General features: G+C 41.2%; 1 protein-coding gene across 1 annotated transcript; it reads left to right on the plus strand.

Annotated features, from left to right (window-relative positions):
* Positions 1-3,915: 3,915 nt before the first annotated feature.
* tsc22d2 (TSC22 domain family 2) lies at positions 3,916-20,907 on the plus strand. Its single transcript, XM_049720001.2, has 4 exons — positions 3,916-4,027; positions 4,106-6,229; positions 18,678-18,729; positions 18,940-20,907. Exons 2-4 carry the CDS (start codon positions 4,779-4,781, stop codon positions 19,219-19,221), a joined length of 1,785 nt encoding a protein of 594 aa, XP_049575958.1. The 5' UTR covers positions 3,916-4,027; positions 4,106-4,778; the 3' UTR covers positions 19,222-20,907.
* The last annotated feature ends 854 nt before the right edge of the window (positions 20,908-21,761 follow it).

Raw genomic sequence — 21,761 nt, forward strand, 5'->3', positions numbered from 1 at the left:
AAAAAAGATACACCCAATGATCTCCCAAAATACACCAGACTTTAACTAAGCCTGTTTCGGGAATCATTTGTATTCAGAGCTTATGCGACCAGAGACACACCTTGACGCATATGCGCATTGGTGAATTCAGGTTTACCTACTTGATAGTGGTCAGACAGTGAGAAATGAATCATTCAGGTCAATTCACTGGAAAACATGCCCATAACACCACATTCAATATTCATTTTAAGTGTTTTAACTGGTGAAAAGCCTGACCCGAGCACGTGTATACCTTTGTCCCTTTTTAGTAAGCGTTGAGTAATGTTTGGTTACTTTGTTTATTTATCAAGCACCAACAACTGCCTTCCTTAAAGCCATAGGTCTTCCATGTTGGGACTGCTGAAAGTGACCACTGGCCCCGGACTCTTGGGCCCCAAAATACAGACAGGACAACGTTTGTCTTGTTTCTTCAGTGGTGTGCTGAAAGTGGCCGGCATTTCGGCTTGTAACGTGGTGCAACACAGCCTGGTAGTCTTCAGCCTCGGAACAGGATAAATAAACACATGCAGCTACACAAACACGAAGTCTGGAGCATGGAAAGGCAAAGCCAAGCAGGGATCCTAAATATATATGGACAGACTGATATGATGTTGCAATATTGCTTTTTCCGGCATTTTACATGTTCACTTACAAGCTATTTATTCATATGTATGTATACAGTTGGGGTGAAGAGAATTGGATGCTGCTTATATATAATATTTAAATGCAAGCAAAATGGTTCACTTCCATTCACTTCATTTCATAGCATTTCTCTTGGCTGCATTGCTTCCTGTACATGTTTGTGATTGTTATTTTTTGGTCTTCGTGTGTTGCCACATTCATCTATTCAGACCAAGGCCTTCAGAATCAGTAGTGCTGGCTGATGATATCAGCATTTTTCCATCTTCTGATTGGTTGGTCAAGAAGAAAAGCAAAGCAAAAATTGTTGCAGCCAACTTTGAATGGCAAAACATGCCTCTGATGATTTGCACAAATTAACACTTTTAATAATCAACATTACTCGGAGGATGATGTATTCTATTTGAATATTTTATGTTTTTGTTGGTAGCATGTAGTTGGATACTTGACATACAGTAATTGTAAATACAACCATAATACTTAGATGAAAATAGTAATGCTGTAATTTCATCCCTGGAGTTTTTGGACAGGACTTCATCAGCGCCACTTTAACTTACTGCTGTTTTCAATTTTTGTCTCTCTTAAGTGAAATATGCTCTTATTGGATTGAGATCATGCAAGCCACTGATTTGGTCATAAAACAATTGCTTTTATGATATATTGTTATTACGTTATACAGTGAGGTCTTCCAAAGCTCATTTGAACAAATACTTACATGTAAAGTTTTTTTTCGTTTGTTTTTCTTTTGCTTATGCCTGTTTAGATCTCCTTACAATGGGCTTTCAAAATGTCTATAGTTGTTTTCAGTTTCCAATATCACATCTGAGGACTGCATGAATTTCTTTTTTTGTCAAGACAGACCTTGTGAGTTGGCACCCGGGCATTATGTAACCATGTAATTTGAAGATTAGTGAGTCATGTCGGGGAATAATAACAATTTCTTCACCAACTAAAGTCCCCAGCTTTTAGAATATAGTTAATTGCCTCATACTGGCAAAATGAATAATAGCTATATTTGAGTGGGTGGTTGTCAAATGGATAAATGACAATGAACCCTCTGGAACCTTGAACTGGCTGAAGTGAAGTAATTCAGATTCATGAGGCATGTGTTTACATGAACATTCATTGAACTCTGGATAATTTTGCTCAGAATATTTTAATAATTTGGCACAATCTTAAAAAAACCCACTCATTATCCATTCATGGGGATGTGGAAGGAAGTCTGAGGATCCGGTGAAAACCAATGCAGGCACAGGGGAGAACATGCTAAATCCAGACAGGAAGGACGGAGGTAAGATTTGAACCCCACATCCACCTCATAGCCCAAAAATATTCACAATATCATCGTTATCAAATGGATATTCACGGGGAAAAAAAAACTGTAAAATATAAAACCTTAATGTATTTCCAACAGAACCCTGTGAAATAAGAGACGGGAATGAAAACATGACCTTTGTGGTGGAGATAAACAACACATTCATTCATATGACGATCACAACCAGAATCCAACAGTATGACCCTTTCCTTTTTTTTAATGTATATCATGCCCCCATCAGGTGACAAATGTTCTGCGGTCAAGTGTTACACAATAAACTAGCAGCAGTCAACAGCCGGTTGTCTATACCAAAATACTATATATACAGTGTATGTATATATGCCCAAATACCAGCACTGTCATATGGCGCTGTTCTAAACCGGTTGTGATCGTGAAAGATGATGGTGATGATGGTATGGTCACACAAATGTAAGTATTGATTGTGAAATCACCACATGGTGACCTTACAGACGCTCGATAAGAAGACTATGTTCCACTTCCTGCCTTTTTTTTTTTTTTTTGTCTTGGATTGAGAGTCATGACTTGAGGCTTTTGTAATATATGCTGAATGATAAAATAATAAACTGTTAGCTCCCGTGTAGCCTCAATTTAATCAATGTGACTGTAAGTAAGGAGCATTGTTGTCAACAAAACATGTATAAATACAAAAGTATACTCATAAAATACTGCAAAAAAACAGGAACAAATATTTTTTTTTCTCAAGACCTCAGCGTGTTTCATTCTGCTCCTTCCTCTCAAGGGTCATCATGAGCCATGTATGAAGAATTTCCTGGATGTGACTGAATGAACACTGGCCACCAGCCAAACAAGATTGCAACAATCACCCTACCAACTAATTCAAACACAGGGAAATCTAGTAGAGTGTGTTTTTTACCTCTGCCTTCAGTGATGATTTACTTGCACCTTAATCAACTTCTACCATCTCGCAATTAAACAAACAATCACAATTCTATACAAAAATGCAATATAACAGCTTAGGCTCCAGCTCTCCATGATCCTGAACAGGATAAGCAATAAAAAAAATGGATGGATGTTTGGATGGATGGATGGATGGATGGATGGATAAATGGATGGATGACATTTTCAAAAGCATGTAGGTAGGTTCATTGAAGGCTAATGTAAATTGTCCATAAGTATGAACGGTTGTCTGGCTTTATGTGCCCAAAATCATTGGGATTTGGATCCAGCTCAGCCTTGGCCCTCAGGAGAATAAGTGATGTCGAAAACGGATATACATAATAATGAAGTTGCATTTTTATTGATTTACAATTGCATGTGTCTCGAAAACATTTGCCTGGGGGCATCTTTTAAAGGAATATATACATTTTCTTAGTGAAAAAAAAATATTTTACAGACATTTTGTGATTATGTTAAAGGAAAGACAATCAATGTTAAAACATTTTCTCAATAAACAATTTGTTGATTGTAAGAATATAATGTGGGGACGCAATAATATCCATAGCCAGAATTGACCCTTACACATTTTTTGAAAGCACCATCCGTTTTGAAACACTTTATTTCACGTAATACTGTAATATTACGTTTTTTGTTGTTGTTATTTTATTTTACTAAACATTTATTCAACACAAACACATTAGATATAATATACATCCCTTTGCACATATCAACAACTACAGACAGACAGACAGACAGACAGACAGACAGACAGACAGACAGACAGACAGAAAATAAATAAATAAATAAATAAATAAATAAATAAATAAATAAATAAATAAATAAATAAATAAAATAAAATAAAATAAAATAAAATAAAATAAATAAATAGATAAATAAATAAATAAATAAATAAATAAATAAAGCATACATGATACCAGGGGAAAAAGAAAAAAAAGAACACACACATTACAGGGCAACTCCATATTCTCCCGGAATATGAAGTTCTCCGGAGCACGCTTTAAGAAACAAAACGGAAGTGACGACCTCTGAAATACTTTCCCGTATTAGTAATGTATGAGCAATGCTGAATCGTTTTGTTGTCAAAATCCCTACGAAAGGAAATTTTTCAGAGTAAAAGTACGACATTATTTTTTATTTCGATTATTTAAAAATATTTCTTACGCTTGGAGTAACGTGTTTGACCTCTTTACCCAGGATGCACTTGGAACTTGCCATCTTGTCTGGTGGAAGAGAGGCAAGCGAGCAAGCAAGCAGGCACGCAGCAGCAGCAGCTTCAGCTAGCAGGCAGTCAGCACCCCAGCTTCCAGTTACGGTACTCTTGTGGCTATCTGTCAGCTAACAGTCACAAGTAACTTACGACACTCAGAGGCCAAACTTCAACGACTCCTGACGTCTTATTCTCTCTCCGCCGCTGGACTATACTTTTCTACTTGAAGGGTACGAGAGGAATGTTTACATTATGATTCCACACCTGTTGGCGAAACTAGCTCACTTGAGCTAACTCGGCTAGTCGGCAAATCGAAAAAAAGAGAGAAGTGGGCTCACAAACCGGGCCGGGCCTGCCTCCGGCTGAAGTCCCGGGGACAGCTGCTGAACATCTCGGACAAGGGCCTGCTTGTTGCGGGGCTCCCAGGGACACAAGGACGGCTGACCGGGTGCCAGAGAGGCCGGGGAGGAGTGCAGTGACTGGACACCGCGTGAGGTCTCAGGAGTTTGGGACAGTCTTGGACCGTGTTTGTGACTTTTCTCCGAGTGGACTGAGCGAGAGGTAAATGGTATGGAAAAGTGCTGTGGTGGTACGTCTCCATGTTGTGTCCACCTTCAGTGAATTTATCAGTAGAAGACGGGACGCGCGCCGCTTCGTTTCATGTGGGAATACATTGACTCGACAGAGCAAGCCAACATGTCGAAAATGCCAGCGAAGAAGAAGAGTTGTTTCCAGATCACGAGTGTTACGCAGGCTCAGGTGGCGGCCAACAACACCGCAGACGACACAGAGAGTCTGGACGACCCGGACGAGTCCCGAACAGAAGATGTGTCACGAGCTGACCTTGCTGTGTGCGATAGGAGCTCGTCCGAGGAAATCTTAAACAACGTGTCTCCCACGCTGGATGGTCAGGCTGCTTTGACAGCTCCTGTCAATGGGGTTCTCGCCAATAATAAAAATGCATGCGGTGGTTGTACGACCCCACAGCATTCGGTAACAAGTGTGTCCATTGTTCCGCCCCCCACTGCCGCTGTCTCTACCACTGTTGCACCTGCGAATACTTGCAGCTCTCGCTTCAGGGTCATTAAACTCGACCATGGTACGGGTGAGCCTTTCAGAAGAGGAAGATGGACTTGCACTGAGTTCCATGACAAAGACTCTGATTCCAATGGTAATCGGACTGTGGATAGCATCAAGCCAAATGTAACCGTCGATCACAGTACAGAACGGGACAGTGGAATAGGGACCACCAGTAACACCGTAGTCTCCACCAGCACTTCCTCCTCACAGGCTTTGGAGAATGCCGTGGACGACGGCATTCATGCCGCTCTTTCTTTAGAGACTGTGCAGCAAGGCTTTGGCTTGGTCCCCCAGATTGGGAGTGGAGCTAGTGCCTTCCAGCCCACAGGGTACTCAACAGCATCAAAACAAACGCAACACGCTCAGGTCAATATGCAACCTGCTGCTCCCCAATTCCTCTCGAATAACCTCAAGGGCGTGCACCAAAGTTCCCTGCAGCAGAAGTCTCCCATCGTGCCGCCCGTTACACAAGTCCAGCACTTTCCTTATTCGAACCATCCCACAAGCCAGCTAGACTACCAGCACTTGGGTTCAAGCACTCTTCCCATAACGCCTCACTCTGTGGGCCCCTTGTCTCCTATCATGCTAGCTGCTTCGGTACCCCAGGGGCTAGGTGTCGATGCACCCTCCACCCAGGGCCTCCTGCTCCACATGGCAACAGGAGGTGCCCAACAGCCGCACCTGGTCAACCCTACACAGCCCTCGGGTGGGTTAGGTCTTGCCGCCAGCTCCTCTGCCGCCAGCGGTGGCCTGAATGTGCCTGTCACAGTGGCCACGACCAGCACTACCCCTACAGGTGGGACGAGTTTGATTCCTAGCACCGGAGGAATCAGCACAGGCCTTCTCACTGGATTCAGTAAGCAGACAGAAGATGGTTGGCCCAAATCTGAAGTCCTACCTCAGCCCAGTGGCAGTGTGATGCCAGTGAAAGACAATATGAAGCCTTTCATCAGAGAAGGTTTTGGCCTTCCCAGTCCTGCTGTCAACAGCCTCTTTGGCATCCATATAACCATGAATGGTGATGAGGACAGGTAAGAGGATGTTTTGCAGTCTCTACTATTCTAAAGAGCGATTTTGTCCGTTGTGGGCGGCGTGAGTTCAATTCCCATTCGAGGATGGTGTGAATGTGAATAGATGTAGTTTATGGATAGTTACTACATTATTTGGGTAGTTTGAAGCAACCTGGGGTTAATATATCCTTTTAAATGTTGTCCGCCCCCTGACAAAAGTCTTTTCAGCCATGAAAGGGTGTCCTTTAGGAAGGTGTTAAATAAGAGCCTGATTTTTATTTTTTTTCCCGAGTGTGACTATGAGACACACCATTCTGCCTCTTTTAGCTCCAAAACCATGTGAATGTTGAGTCTTGCTTGCAGTACCCCTTCACATACACACAACAGGGATTTTTAGGGGCTTGTCAGCAGGCTCTCATACTGCTTGAACTACACTGCAATTGGCTTGACAATGTGCACAAGTAAGGAACAGTGCGTGTGCGCGCGTTGTCCTAGATAATCACAAAAGGAACAGCCGGTACCTCTTTCTTAGTTGGGAAGACAGAAACAAAAGTGATGGAAAATGAACTGACTTCTTTGCACGCCTGTGTTGCTATGACGATGTTGGCAGCAGGGCAGGACATTTAATGGATGTAGAATGAAGAAGGTCACTTTTGCATTAGTCACACAGACATGCACACACCTATGAGGACCACAGAGAGGCATGTGTGTGTGTGTTTGTATGTGCACGTGTGCGCGTGTGTGTAGGATGACATGGCAGGATGACTGTGTGTTCTGGTCTGGCACTGAAGTCTTCAGTGTCTTTGTTGACACGACAGCGTAGCTAGGTGTTGACCTGTTTCTTGACTCAATTTTTTTTTTTTTTTTTTAATTGTCTAGCCGTCGTAATTTGCCGGTCTTGTCAAAGTTTTACAATTTATTTACACTTTGAATATATTAGTTATATTAGTAATTAAAAACTCATTCAAACATGGAGTGTCCCAGCAAGCACGTGTTTGGCCAGCTATTTATCAAGCGCTATCAATATGTGTGGAGTCCTTTTCAATAAAAGGTGGGATGGAATTTATAACCAGCACAATAACATTTACATGATTGAGATTATCTTGGCAATCTACCACCTCTTAAGCAAACAAGTCAGTGGGCCCAGACATAGTATGTGATAGTCGACGTGCGTTGTCACCAGGAAAACTTGCACACCCACATGCGCTTGATGTCAGGGAAAGTTACGGTCTGATAAGGAGCCCTTCAAATGTCATCTTGCAAGATGGGCTTCATCACAGATGCCAGGTTGTCACCATTGTGAGTTTAACGGGAAATTAATTGGAATGATGATCAGGGAGAAAACATTGGGATCTTTTATTATGGCTATATTTAAGGCAGCATCCACCTAATATGGCCACAAGGAATCCAGTGTCACTCCAATGATTTTCATTTGTTTTTTAATTCTTGTCATATATCCACTATTAATTATTTGTGTGAATATTTAAAATGTTTTATAGCAGTTCACATTTGACAAATTAACGATTTAATTGAATTCAAAAGATTGGATTGAGTTCAAAGTGTAAGCACTTGTAATCCACCGCCAAGAAACCTCTTTCTATGATGATTATATCTTCTAAGCTAGAAGAAGACTCCCAGTAAACTCCCGAAAAATATTTTCCATATTTTATCAGACAAAGACTTCCACAATGGTGAGATATCAGGATGTGCACATGTGTTATGTATTTATAGTGTCGCGGTGCCCCTCCCTCCAGTCTCCCTCTTGGCAGTTTGACAGTCTAAGGGGGGGGTGGGGGGGGGGGGGGGGGGGGTGTCTCAGTTGCAATGGCCATGTGTTGCTGGTGGCAAATGGGTAGCTGCCATGGCCTGGACACAAGGGAATAGCTTATTTTCCACTGATAGCTGGGCTGCCTTAACTTCCAAGGGAGAAATTCTTGGAGCCTTGAATAGCTTGGATTGTCATGTTGAGCATCTGGCTCTCTGCCAGCTTCATTTTGGGCCACTGGACCACTAGCTGTTCATGGAACTATCTCACCACCACCAGTCCCTACTTAACTCCAGTTGGTGCTTAGTACAATATTTATTAGGGATGTTCAATACCACCTTTTTTCCAGACCGATAACAACGCTCAAGTATGCAAAATACCAAGTAACTAAAACTTTTAAACATATAATTTCTGTACAACCAATGACAGATACTTTCAAAGGAATCCCTTTTATACTTCTAACAAAAGGCTGAACACACATTGTGCAGTATAGAATTTGATTTCAAAAGAAAACACTGTTCACTTTCATTTAGGAAGAATTGCTAATTAATTAACAAAAATGCAAAATAAAGCTATCGACTCCATGAGTTGTTGTCTTCTTTCAAAATAAGTTGAAGAGCAAAATGATAGAGGTTAAACTGTTAAGAATGGGACTACAAAGTTGCAAAATAGGGCTGGCTGATACAACTAAAAAGCGTGTCAAAATTTAAATTTTTCATATTAGCTGGTATGAAATATTTACTTTGACAAATTTTTCAGGTGTTAATGTTAGGACGTCTCACAGTGCAGGGATTGTGGGTTCAATTTCGGATTCGGCCTTCCTGTGTGGAGTTTGCATGTTCTCCCCATACCTGCGTGGGTTTCCACCGGGTACTCTGGTTTCCTCCCACATTCCAAAAACGCGCTTGGTAGGCTTGTCCCCTGTATGGAATTACTGTACACAGTCAAACTCCAAACAGGTTAGTGGTTGGATAAGATCTGGTGGCAGGTTGCATCTATTCCAGGAATGAGAAGTGTGCGTAAACTGCTGGTGTTTATTGGGTTTTCCAAAATACTCTGAAGGCCGAACTGGTTCGACCCATCTTTTGAGGAGTTACAGTATGTTAAGTATGCACAGCTCTTTTCAAAGCCAGTCCTTAGACCAAAGAGAGAACCTGTTGACAGCTGCTTGTTACCAGCCTGTACTTGCTATGTTGAGCCATGTGTGACGTTCCCGTGTGTTTGTGCGTGTCACAGTTTCTCCAAGGTATGGTCACGGTCAGTCGAGTGATCAATTGCTAGCACCCAACACACCCGTAGCTCACCGCCATTTTGCCTTGGTGTCACTCCCATGTGGCTGCTGCTGTTGTGCCAGATGCATCTGCAGCATTGTGACGCATGCGCTATTAGATGTTTGAAAATGAGATGATAGATTTTTTGTCAAAGTAATGATTTCCTCTACTCTTTAAGGATACACTGAAAAATATTAGGCCCATTGTTGTGCATGTTTATGGCGGTTTTAAGACTTGTAAAGGATGGCCGCCGATCTGGTCTTGGGCCTCACCTCGTTATGTCTAATGAAGAATGCGGTTAAGCCATCTCTCTTTAAAATATGTAGTTGTCGTAACCATGCATTCTATTGAGAGTGGGACTCGAGACTGGAACAAGGACATTACAGTGCCTTCGAGATGTCTGAATCGTTACTAATGAGGATGTGAAGAAAGCATGGCGGCCAGCTGCAGTTGAGTCATTCATTCTTCTTCTCGCTCGCTTCCTTTCGTTGGGTGTCATCCACTGTTCTGATTCACTATGACTGCCCGTGGTGTAGAATAGTGTGGGATTTTCCACAAAGACATTTTTGTTTAAGAACATGTTGCAAGTCAAAAGCTCTCTCTACCTATGAGAGACACATATTTAAGTTAACCGATTCTTACAATAACCGCTTCCCCTTTTTCTCGAACCATCTGCAGTCATCAGCATTTCACATCTTTTGCTCCTTTTTTCTTAGAATGTAAGTTTGAGTGAGTAAGTGGAAATGACTCATTGTGGCGAGATGACCTACTAACACTTGATTGATATCTATAAATGCGACCTCAAATAGATGGTACGTTTACTGCTCACCAACCAAACCATCTGTTTATTTCTAACTTGTCAGCCACCGTCATTTACAATGTGGTTTCGACTGACGTTGAAAGTCTGAAAATGCACGTTGTCGGTCTTTTTACCATTATTATCGAGGAGCACGTTTCATCAAAGAATCTTAAAGCATGAATGACCTTCTATTGGCGGGCATCAGGTTTCAGTATTATTACTCTTTATTTTATGGCCTTGAGATGCTGCCAAATACACTACATCACTCTGGCAAAAGAAAGGAAAGTGTCACAAAGGCTTAATAAGCCGTATTTGAAGCCAAGGTAACTTTCGGTCATTAATGCAATGTCCAAAAGACACACCCAGTGTCAAAGGAGTTGGCTGCAATTTGTCACAGGAAGTTGCTAGTATTGGACTTGACCTAGATGTACGAATGCCCAGGCAACCAGTAAGAAGACGGCTTGTTTGCAAGAAACTACACCAAAGCCAGGATCTGGCGTTAGACATTACAAGTTTGGAATTTGAAAATGGTTTTGAATATCGATTACAATTCTGTTTGATATGGTACAGCTCAGTTATACAGGGTATGATGCAATGAGTTTGTTGTTGAAAGTAAACGTCTCACATAGTGATGAACTTTTCCGTATTGTAAATGTGGCAATTCCTTCAAAGAGATTCGTCACACTTGAGCAGTGGTTAACATGTACCAACATGTCAAATTTCAAACTGTTCAAGGTAATGAAATTCAAAGGAGCAACAAATCATCCGCAACATTTGGATATTTTTGATTGGGCCACGAGCTAGTTTAATTCGTTTGTGTACCAATGCATCAATCAATCAAAAGCTGTTTTCTGATTCAAATCACGTTTCATTACGCCCTTGCTGCTTATTCTGTAAACATGAGATTGTCGCTGTTGTGTGTAGTATTTAGAATCTTTTCAAATAAAAATAATTCAATAATATTCACCATGTTTAGGGAAATTGAGCAATCAGGGTGACTTTGCTGCCTCAGGCTGGCATTCTGCTAAATGATCCACCCTTGATGGTAATACACTGACTCATCATAAGTCACATTAACAATTATGTGTAAGCTGTAATGAAAACCTTTTTTTTTTTAATTTTTTAATGACAATGCTCAGATTTAGATGTACATTCTTTTCACTCTACTTTTCCTGCAAACCCAAGCTTATTTTGTTTGTTTATTTATAAATGATGTGCAAAACAACACCACTTTATGAAGCATTTTGTCATGGTGCAATCTAGGACAATGAGAAAGATTGAGTTTTTCCATCCTTAGCTCCTTAACAAGGACTTAGACTTAATCAGGTACCGACTGCAAGCTTGGACCCTTGCAGAGGGTCGCGTCCGTTTTTTTGTTTTGTTTTAGTTTTATTATTGAGCGGGGGGGGGGGGGGGGGGGGGTTCTCAGTCCCATCCCGTGGTATGTACTCAAATCACAACAGGATGAGAACTCCAAACATAGCATCATGTCCATGTTTTGATATCCTGCCATAAATATTGGCACCCCTGGTTAAGATGTAGTCTTGAGTTTCTAATAAATCCCTGTCCCCCCAAAATAATATGAAGGAAAGAAGAAAAGCCAACTTTTAATTCAAGTTGTTTTATTCAGTGGAAAAACATCGTGTGTGCAACAATTATTAGCACCCCTGATGTTAAAACTTTGTACAACCCCATTATCATGTCAAATTACATATTGCTTCTGATCCTACAGTGCCTTAGGCACTGGTTAACAACCTGTTTGGAAAGGTTTGTTATGCAATACAAACATGGAATATTTGATTGACAGGCGTTTTAATTTCAATCCCTTGTAAAGCACACATCATAGGACCATAGATCGGTCCTTCACATGTGACAGTTGGGTGCAATGTAGCCTCTGGCATCTCACAGGAGGCCCATTCTTGACACCCTGTTGCACCATGGTAACTGAGCTTGTATTCATAGTATATTGTTGGACGGATTTTAGTCCAAGTATCTCACTCTATCCCCACGGCTGTCTTTTTTTGAGGTGGGTCGTACATCGAGGGTTCTCTGCGGTTTAGCAGAGTAGACGTCATATTCATGTCTGCTCTTTGTCTTTCTTCGGGGCTGCCCCAGCAAGATGACTTGATTCTCTGGCTGCGATGCATTCATTCCATTTTTGTTAATCATTTTAATTGCACAACTTGCTTCAGTGTATGAAAAGCATCTTGGAACATTGCAAGTTCATCAACTGAGATTCCACTGATGCATTTGCAAACAAGTTATTGTGCTTACAAACTTCCCCCACTGTAGCAATAAAACCAAGGTTTTGCCTTGTTAATATGGCTGAGCTCACAGCAGTTGCAGTTAAGGAGATCTTAAAACTCACAGCATTGACATTTCTCACCAATGTGTGAGGACAAGGTCCCGGGGCTTGTCACGGTACAATTGTTCAGGCATAGATAACGCTTGCATTGGTTCTGATATGGAAAGTTAACTGTAAACCAACCAGCAGTTCAGAAAGCGAGAACAGTTCTCTCTCGATTCCTGCTTTTGGTTTTTTGTTCCTCTTTGACTACCCATGCTCTGGTTGAATGATCACCCCACTGACCTCTGGCACCCTCACTTATTGACATTTCCTCGCTTTCCCACTCAAAGAATAGCTCGTTCCGTTCCTTTACCTCATGTTTCTTCTCTTTTTTCACTTTCCAAAAAAAAAAAAACCCCTTCCACTACTTTCTACCAGGCTTTCCGGCCTCGCGGATAACAAGGGTCAAAGCCTAGCAAGAATAGGTATGAGCTCGGATGTGTTTGCTTGTTTGTTTGTGTGGCCTGGAGTGGCTGCCTCAGTACCCAGTCGACGCACTCAAGTAACCTACTAAAATTAGTCCATCAGTACTCTTTTATTACTTTGACATTTATGTGATGCAAAGGTGTCATTTCCCAACATGTAGTTGAGTTTATTTGATGACGTGAGGACAGATGAGTATAAATCTTGGTTATGTAATTTGTTGACACTTGGCAATTGTTGAACTGGGGGTATCACGCTACATGTCAACAGTTGCGTCATTTTCACCTGGAATCAAATACAGTTTTAACAATGCGCAATGGCTACCAACATGCCCATGGGTTCTACCAGTCGTTCTCTAGTTTTGGTGAATAGCAACAACACATAAATACATATGTGTTTTCTTGTTAACCGGACAGTTATTCTTAGAACTCACATTCATAATTTTTGGAACTCAGCCGCTGTTTGGAACAGAGCAATCATTTAATTCCCCTAATAGACTTTCAGGTCTATTTGAAGGGCTAGTTGCCAAATCAAATGACTTGTCACTGTGGGTATTTCAGTCACTGAATTGTTATAATGCTTGGAGATAAATAGCACTAGGCTGTCGTAAATGTCAATGCAATTGGTAACTGGCAGCTTTTAAGCCATCAGTGATAACGTTTTGTCAGTCACAAGCCACTGGTGGTCGGGATAGCTGAGGGTCAAGAGATTTTAGCACCGCACAGAGCAGATCATACTAAAATAACACAACCAGGCTGTGGTAGATGATGTATTCCCCCTGAAGTCTGTCATTTACATTCGCCGACGCAAATCTGATTAGTATTCATTTTGCATTCTTGGCCTGTTGAGTAAGGCAGCCTGTACCGATGCTGAGGTTCCCTTACTTTGTATAAAAGACAATGAAGCTGAAGCTGTGAGGGTTATTGAGGGTGGAGCCGGCAGAATAGTTGCACACACTCAGGTTGTGTTATGAATGACGGATAAGTCGAATATTTGCTGCTGTGTCAATAAGAAAAATAAAACCTGATCAGTTGGCTTTGGACTGCTGCCAGTCCTTGATGTTTACAAAGTTCTGCTATAGGTCATTGCTTTGATTGACTTTCTGCTCGGGTACGGCTGCCATCATAAATAGACAGGGCACGTGTTTTTAAAAAGGACCAGAATGGAGAGACGCCTCTGGGAAACTTGAAACACATTGTGGCAGTTGGAAGTGTTGATTGAGTTGTGTCCACTTTAGCAAAGTCGAACCGAATGTTCCTAATGTATGCCTCAAAGTACGCGAGTTGCAGTGGGACATTTGTTCTCAGCCACCTCTTTTTTTTAAAAATCTTTTCACACTTTTTGCTGTATTGTATGAAATGAATTCATTCCCATAAACTCAATTAGGGATTTGAGAATGTTATCTTAAAGGGCTTAAAATGTGCTTCAATAAGAAAGTCGCAAAATGTACCTTTAGAGTTATGAGCTGAGGTCACCACTGTTTAAACATAGTGTTACTAATAATGAGACTGGAATAAGTGATGTCACTAACATTCAATTAAACGTTTCCAACAGTACCAACCGTTTACGTAACACCCTTTGAAGCTTTATTTTTTTCCCTCCCAAAATACTGTCATTGGCACAGAATCAATTGGAATCACATTGTTCACCAAAAATTAAAACCACATTAACCAATAGGCTGTGGAGCATAAAGTACCTTACCCAACCCAATTCAATTGTTTCGTTCTTCAAAGACTTTGAGTACATCATTTTTTTGACGGAAGAATTGATGGGGCGCTATCTTAAACTCCTCCCCAACGTGGTCCTCTTATGTAACTGCCAGCAGGTCTTAAAGTTTCTACTATTCTAAAGGTAACATTTGCATCTTGTCAACTTTATCTTTGGAAACTTGGATGGCATTTGACCTATATTAATACCACGAGCGTTTACTGAGCACACATGTCTCCCTTGACCAGCGTCCTGTTGCTTCACACTTGGTCAGTTAAAGGCTTGTCATGCTCAGGAATTTCCTATCACAAGCATCAATGTTTCTATTCAGCTTTCTGCAAACTCCGCCACTGGGCAAGTAGAAATTAACAAAAAATTCCCTAAAGCTGTAGATGTAGGCAATTAGTCGGGAGCAAAACAATTTCCATTTCAAAATGTGACCGATTAAGTAATATCCCAGCTGACATGTCAGTACAAGCTTTTAAAGGCGCCGTGTCTAATGATATTAGATGGATTCAAAGCATCTTCTTCAATACTCAAAGAGAACCTTCTTGATCTCGTGATGCATATGCTGCGGAATACAGATGCTCCTTCACCATGAACCCTGGATTTTACCAATTCCAGTTGGGCCTTAATCACATTAAAACAAGTAAGTGGGGCATATTGAAATCCCCCAAATGATTTGAGGAGCAGAGTGGTGTAGTAATGCATGGATACATGCTAAGAGCTGCTTTTGACTCGGATGACTTTGGACTGAACAACCATAAATATGGACTCCTGGTGTGTTGGCAAATTGAGCCTTGTCACACAACACCTCGCATATGTCGTCAGGAGCCAAGTGGTGGAGTGCTAACTGCAAACATTGCTGTCCCTACGCAAGGGCTTTAAAAATAAGACTTTTCATATCCCAATCAACAAAGTGGCTCAAGCTAAAAAATGTTGACTTTTAGCAAATCGTGGACTGCTTAAGGGCTTTGATTATTTCTCATGACCTCCGCCATCCTGAGTCTGGGGATTATATAATGAGTATCAGGCCTAGTTCCTTCTGTATGTTTTTGAGGAAGCTATGGGGGCTGTACACACACACCTATTAATGACTCTTAGTTTCATGTTAGGAAAATAAAACATCAATCCACAGACAAGGCGTCCCTCATCCAAGTCAGATTTTGTTTTGTCTTCGTTGTCTATACGCGAGCCTCCCTATTGGTAGACAACACATCCTACAATCTTTTTGTTCCTGGGCACATATTCACATTATTCCGACATCCTGCAATTGTCAACATTGACCTCATGATACAATGAGGACAGCAACTATTTGTCCACGTTATTTATTCAACAAAGGTCAGGGGATTTGAAATGTGTTTAATGATGTTTTGTAAGACTCAAACATATTTTACATCTGATTTTAAATCAAATAAACTGAAATTTGTCTTTCATGTGCTATTTTCTGCCAATTGAGAATAAATTGTCAGTCATGATTGAAAACACGAGAAGCCATTTCAAATAGCAATTGACGATTCTATTTTGTTCGTTTTTTATGCACAATTAGAAAACATAGTTCTTAAGCATAGTTAGATCACACCACCAAACCCTCTTCTTAAAAAAAAAAAAAAAAGAAATTGGTGGAAACTTTGCATGTTTTTCCACTTCTTTAACGTATTACTTTGAATTGTGAAATTGGAAACTTTGCTGACACCATCTGGTGATGTCGCCAAACTGCACCTTGAAGAAAACAGTACTTGTCGAGCAACAGTAAGTCATCGGTGAGCGTGCTCCTCTGTTGTAGTCCTCTCCCTCCCAACTATTGTTTTGAAATCCACTCAGGTCTCATTTGTCCAGCTGCCCCCCGCGCCCCACTGGGAGTATTTGTATGATTTGGGACATGGACGTGTGCCGGTCCATCTGTGTGCGAGTGGCGAGCTCATTGATTTATGTGACGCCATGGTGAGTCATGTGATGTGGTGACATGTGCTTGTTGTCTCATGCCGTCTTTATGTGAAGTCTATTTACAGTGGTGAACTTGGAGTGTGCCTGTCGGACCCCCCCCCATGAATAGATGTTCCACAGAAAAGTTGGTACTGAACCCAAAAGCTTGTAGAAACAAATTGCCTGGACACCCTACCGTTCTTGCCGTGTCGTGTCACAGCATGATGTTGGCTCTGACACAGATGTTTGACTCGGGAAAAACTGGCCTCGAGGCCGGAGGTGTCCGCGGATGGAATGTGCTGAAGGTCCCGTTGGAGGATGCGCGTGTGGACGTCGTTGCAATCTGTAGGGGCAGGGCCATGTGGAGGTTAGCGCAGCAAGAGGTCCTTATATAAACCACCACGTGTCTTTCTTCTTGAATAAGATGTACCGGGTGTTTTGTTTTTGTTGGAAACGGAATGAAAACAAATTAGATGAGGGGATTTTGTCTGCCTTTACGCAAGAAAAAGTAAAACTAATTTGAATCCAGCCGGCCTTGTCTCTCGCTGGTGTTACAAAACAAAAACACATTTCAAGCAAAGTTGGATTTGAAACGTTTTCTCTCCCATTGTGAACAGTTCGTCTTTTTAAGGGTGGAATGTGTTCACCTTATTTATCAGGGCCTCAAATCACACAGCTACTGTGGAATGCCACAAATTTAAATTGTTCTCGGCATTCATGGACTCTGAATAAAAAAACCTCAGGTGAGATGAAACACCACTTGTAATTCATGATTAGGCGATTGACTAGATTTTTTTTCCATTTTCATTATTTGAAAATATAAAAAAAAATTGACCTGTATTTAATGCAAGTATAGTGTATGAATTCAGTAGAATGTGATTTTAGTGGGTTGTTTGGACGACAGTGGCATTTAGGAGACTTAAATGGGTCACAAAGTTTGAATGGGGTTCAGAAGATTTCTTGTGAACAATGTCATTTGAAATTAAACGTAAAGTGAATGATCTAATTGTTCACCTACAACGTAGTTTGTTTTATGGAAATAAGAAAAATAAAATTTGAAATGGAAAAAAAAAACAGAATTCACTCTTGGCCTCGAGAGTCACAGTGGACTATTTCTGTCAGGCCCCTGATTAAAAATATAACCTGCAAAGAAATCTGCTTCGCTGTACAAGTAGGCGTCCTGCTTGCTCAACTCCTCCCCTGTGATTGCTTCCCATGTGACTACGCGAGCTGCCTTTTAAGACAGTCCTTGTCTTGTTTTCTCCTGTTGGATACATCGCGACGGGACGGCCAAGTAGAAACAGTAATAGCTGAAAATTACCTGGACACTTGACCTATTTCTTTGTGTGGAGAGTTGCTAAGATGCGGTGCACAATGAGCTACAGTCTTTCGTGTTCGCCGGGGTCTTCTCCCACATATTCCGGGCGCTTGGTGCCTTACAGAGCGAGATGCGGCAGGTAAAAAGAAACGTTACTTTTGGAACTTTTTTTGATTTAAGTGTGTGACTCTTCTCTTCACCCGATTTGTACCGCGCGTCATGTAACCAAAATCTTTTTGTGTTTGCGCTCCCGTGTTTGCGCGAGGGTCGTCTACGTGCGTTACGTGCGGTGGTCGTCCAGCGTGCTGTACGTGAGCGCTTGCACGCCGCGTGTTGTTGTTGTTGTTGTTGTTGTTGTTAAACGATGCTCACAGCCACTCATTTAAATTAGTTTTTTTGTTTCCCCAAAGGTGTTGTTACATTAGTTGTTTAAACTATCACCACCATTACAGCTTCCCCTAGTGGGCAAATAAATAATAATAAAAACGCATTGAATTTATAATGCGCTTTTCTATAGTTTACTCAAAGCAAATATTCTCTTTATTGAGGCTAAGCACGGATAGACAACAACTCTAACAGCACAACACTAGTTAATTGTCAATGTAAATGTGATTAAATATGGGTCTATATGGAGTTAGCTGCGATAGGCTCTGTATTTGGTGATTTTGACACATCACATGGCCTGGCTTGATGTTTTAGTTTCCAGCTGCTTGGTGGCCGCTGGGTTACTTTAACAGAAAACCAGACAGCATGTAAAAGAACTCCAGGAAATTATAGTGAAGAAATTTGTGTCACTCTTTGGTTGCCACGAGCTGCTTAACGGAAGTGATATGATTGTGAATTGCGTGGTGTGTCGATGTGAAGCATGTGGTGTGATGTGTGGTTCTCATGTGTTTTTTTTTCCTCTCCACAGTGCATCCGGTGCCAGCGTAGTTGCCATCGACAACAAGATTGAACAGGCCATGGTGAGTTTTTCCCCAGTGTGAGCGGGTTGTGCTTATTTCAATATTTAACACATTACCACCCGTGTGCTTACGAGAAGTACAACAATATCTTCGGTGATTGTCACAAACCAGATGTCGGTTGTAGTACCAAATTTAATAAAATAGCCCGTTGGCCCAAATTTGATTATAATTTAGTTATAATCCTGATGATAACAATGTTTGTTTCCTCAGGATCTGGTTAAGAGCCACCTAATGTACGCCGTCCGCGAGGAGGTGGAGGTGCTGAAGGAGCAGATCAAGGAGCTGTATGAGCGCAACTCCATGCTGGAGCACGAGAACGCCGTGCTTAAGTCGTTGGCCAACTCGGATCAGCTCAACCATCTTTCCAGTCACGGCAGCACGTCGCCCCCGCAGCAGCAGCAACATGCAGCCATTACAAACAACAACACCCCCTTGACACACCTTGAGGGGTCTCAGAGCATCCCCCACCAGCCCAACATCACCTCGGCGTGATTCCCTCCCTACCCGGCTCGCACCCAAACGCATCCACCGTTCCATACGCTCAATCCACACCTCTGTTGAGCATAGACAAAAGCATACCGTCCCTACAACGCTGCGCTGCGTTCGTTGTGCTCCACTTGAGGAAAATAGGGACATCATCTTGAAAGAGAGCCATCGTCACTCCTTGCAAAGTCTTATTGAAAGCGACAAGCTGAAGTGAAATGGTGGCACAAGGGAGCAGGAGCACGGCGGTGGCGGTGGGGCAACAAGTGGTCCAAAAGGGCAGTGCAAGACATGTGGGATGGCCCCAGTGGCAAGTGAAGCTCTTGCAATGTCAGCGTCCACATGCCACATCATTCACGGGGGCCGGAAGTGACCAAGGGATGAGTCATCATCAGCAGAGGCGTCCGGCGGAGCAAGTCCAGTGCCTCCTTCAAGATATGCTGCAACATAAAGCTTACTTTAGTTGTTGTTTACTCAGAGCCACCATCCTTTGACATGTAACATTTTCATTATTAGTTCACGTTTAGTAATTGCATTTATTTATTTCAGGGCTGCTATTTTCATAATGTCGCGAACAATGTCACAAAAGACAAAAAAGTCTATTGTCTCTTTTTAGAATCTTGTCTGGACGTTTTGGTAGTCTCTCGCAAACAAGCAAAGTGTCAGTGAGTGAAGCGGAGGAGAGGAAAGAAACACTAAAGCAGAACTCGCATGAGTTGAAATCCAGGTTGAATGTATATTTTGTAACGTATTCAGAGTGAACACGGTATGTACAGTACAGGAGAGGAAAATTGCCAAGAAATGAAATCTGTGCTGGGAGGCTTTTGATAAAGCGAACTATTAATTCTTCTTTGTCTAAATGGGTAGAAACAAACAAAAGATTAGGGGCTTGGTTGGGGGATGAAAAGCTGTGAAATTGTTGGACCTATTTTATAACCAAAGACGCAACGCTGTGTAAGTCTTTTTCTGTTTTCACCCCCTTTATTATTATTATTTTTTAAAAGGCACACTTTCCCCCTTTATTTTTCGCTCTTTTGCATGACCTGCATGCCCTATACGCAAACCACTTTTTTAAAGTCATGTTTTTAAATTCAGCACTCAATTTGTGTTCTCTGTCAGCGCGTCTGTCTGTGGCTATAGTTGTGATGAAAGGGAACAAATGCAGCGGAATTGACGGAGAAGAGAGAAAATAAGCCATTTTATGTTACATTACAGATTTTAATGTATTTAACAAAGTTAGCATTTAAATTTTGATTGTAGCATACCAACATGCCCTTAAAATAACAAAAAAATTCCATCATTACATAATTTACAGACCATAAGGAAACTATGAAACATTTCTTAACTTGAAGCTGGAACCTAGTCAGCAGTGACATTTTGGGATGTTCATTGCGCCACCTGCTTTTGTCAGGTGATACAGATGCGGTCTATGTGGCTTAGAACCAAACCAAAATACTTGGAGATTGTACGAGTTATCTTACTACAAGATGAACTTTTCTTTTTTAAACCACAATTGCATTTATTCCTCTCTTTGTTTTCCTTGTGTTTAATTTGAAGGAGATGCCGCGTACATGCCAAGTGTACTGTACGGAAGTGATCACTGAGCCTTGGAGAAAAATCGTAACGATGCCCTTGTAATGTGCTGTTCAGACATTTTAATTTTCAGACTGTAATAAATGACTGTTTTATTAAGAACGTGTGTATGTATTTATTGACCGAGCTCTTTACCGAGCATAAAAACCTCTTAACACACAGCATATTGACGATTTTCCCATGGAAGAATAAAAACACCAAATAGCAACGGGCCACCCACAAAAAGTATTACCTAATACCGGATCACCACTCTGACTGAATGTTCTTTGTTTTTGCCCTGAAATTGCTTTTAGTATTTTTATGTGTTGCCCTGAACTTGCCCTTTGATTTCACAGAGAACATGTGAGTCTGGAATGTTTTTACATGTGAGGCTTATTTTTAAAGCATTTTTAAATCATTATTATTAATATTTATTTTTTAATACTTTGTTGAGGATCACAGGTGAAGTGAGCTATAACTGTTTATCTGTTTATCACAGGACACATTTGGTCAAACATTCACATTTACAGTTTACTGGTACATAACTCAAAACTGGAGTTTTCTATTATACAGCCTCAAATTGGATTGCAGGTTATTCAATGAGTTGCAAATCACAAAAACAGTGTCGCATCTATGATGACTGTCAGCATAATTTAACTCTAAATCTCCCATCTGTTTTGTCTCAGTTATGTAGTCTAACGACAAGAGATGACCCAACAGATTTGTTCAAAAATATTGTGTATGACATACTGTACTGCAAAATCATATGTGTCCAGCCAATTCTTTCAATGTGGCAAAAATTGGTGCAGAAAGCAAATTATTTTGAAAGTCCAAAGAATTCAACTGATCGTCAAAATTCAGCATTTTTTTTAATATCGTTCACTGAAAAGTTGACAAAAAAGTTAACTTGAAAAAAATTGAGTTGAGCAATGTGTGTGGATTTCAAACAGATCAAAAAGATTATTTATAACCACCCC

The sequence above is a fragment of the Syngnathus scovelli genome, chromosome 10 (assembly GCF_024217435.2).
Source record: "Syngnathus scovelli strain Florida chromosome 10, RoL_Ssco_1.2, whole genome shotgun sequence".
NCBI lineage: Eukaryota > Metazoa > Chordata > Actinopteri > Syngnathiformes > Syngnathidae > Syngnathus > Syngnathus scovelli.

Bases quoted from the DNA above. Each gene is read 5' to 3' on its own strand.
- tsc22d2 (XM_049720001.2), top strand. From the start codon at position 4,779: ATGTGGGAATACATTGACTCGACAGAGCAAGCCAACATGTCGAAAATG. The intron at 6,230-18,677 runs GTAAGAGGATGT...TCCTCTCCACAG, and splicing joins ATGAATGGTGATGAGGACAG to TGCATCCGGTGCCAGCGTAG. The intron at 18,730-18,939 runs GTGAGTTTTTCC...TTGTTTCCTCAG, and splicing joins ACAAGATTGAACAGGCCATG to GATCTGGTTAAGAGCCACCT.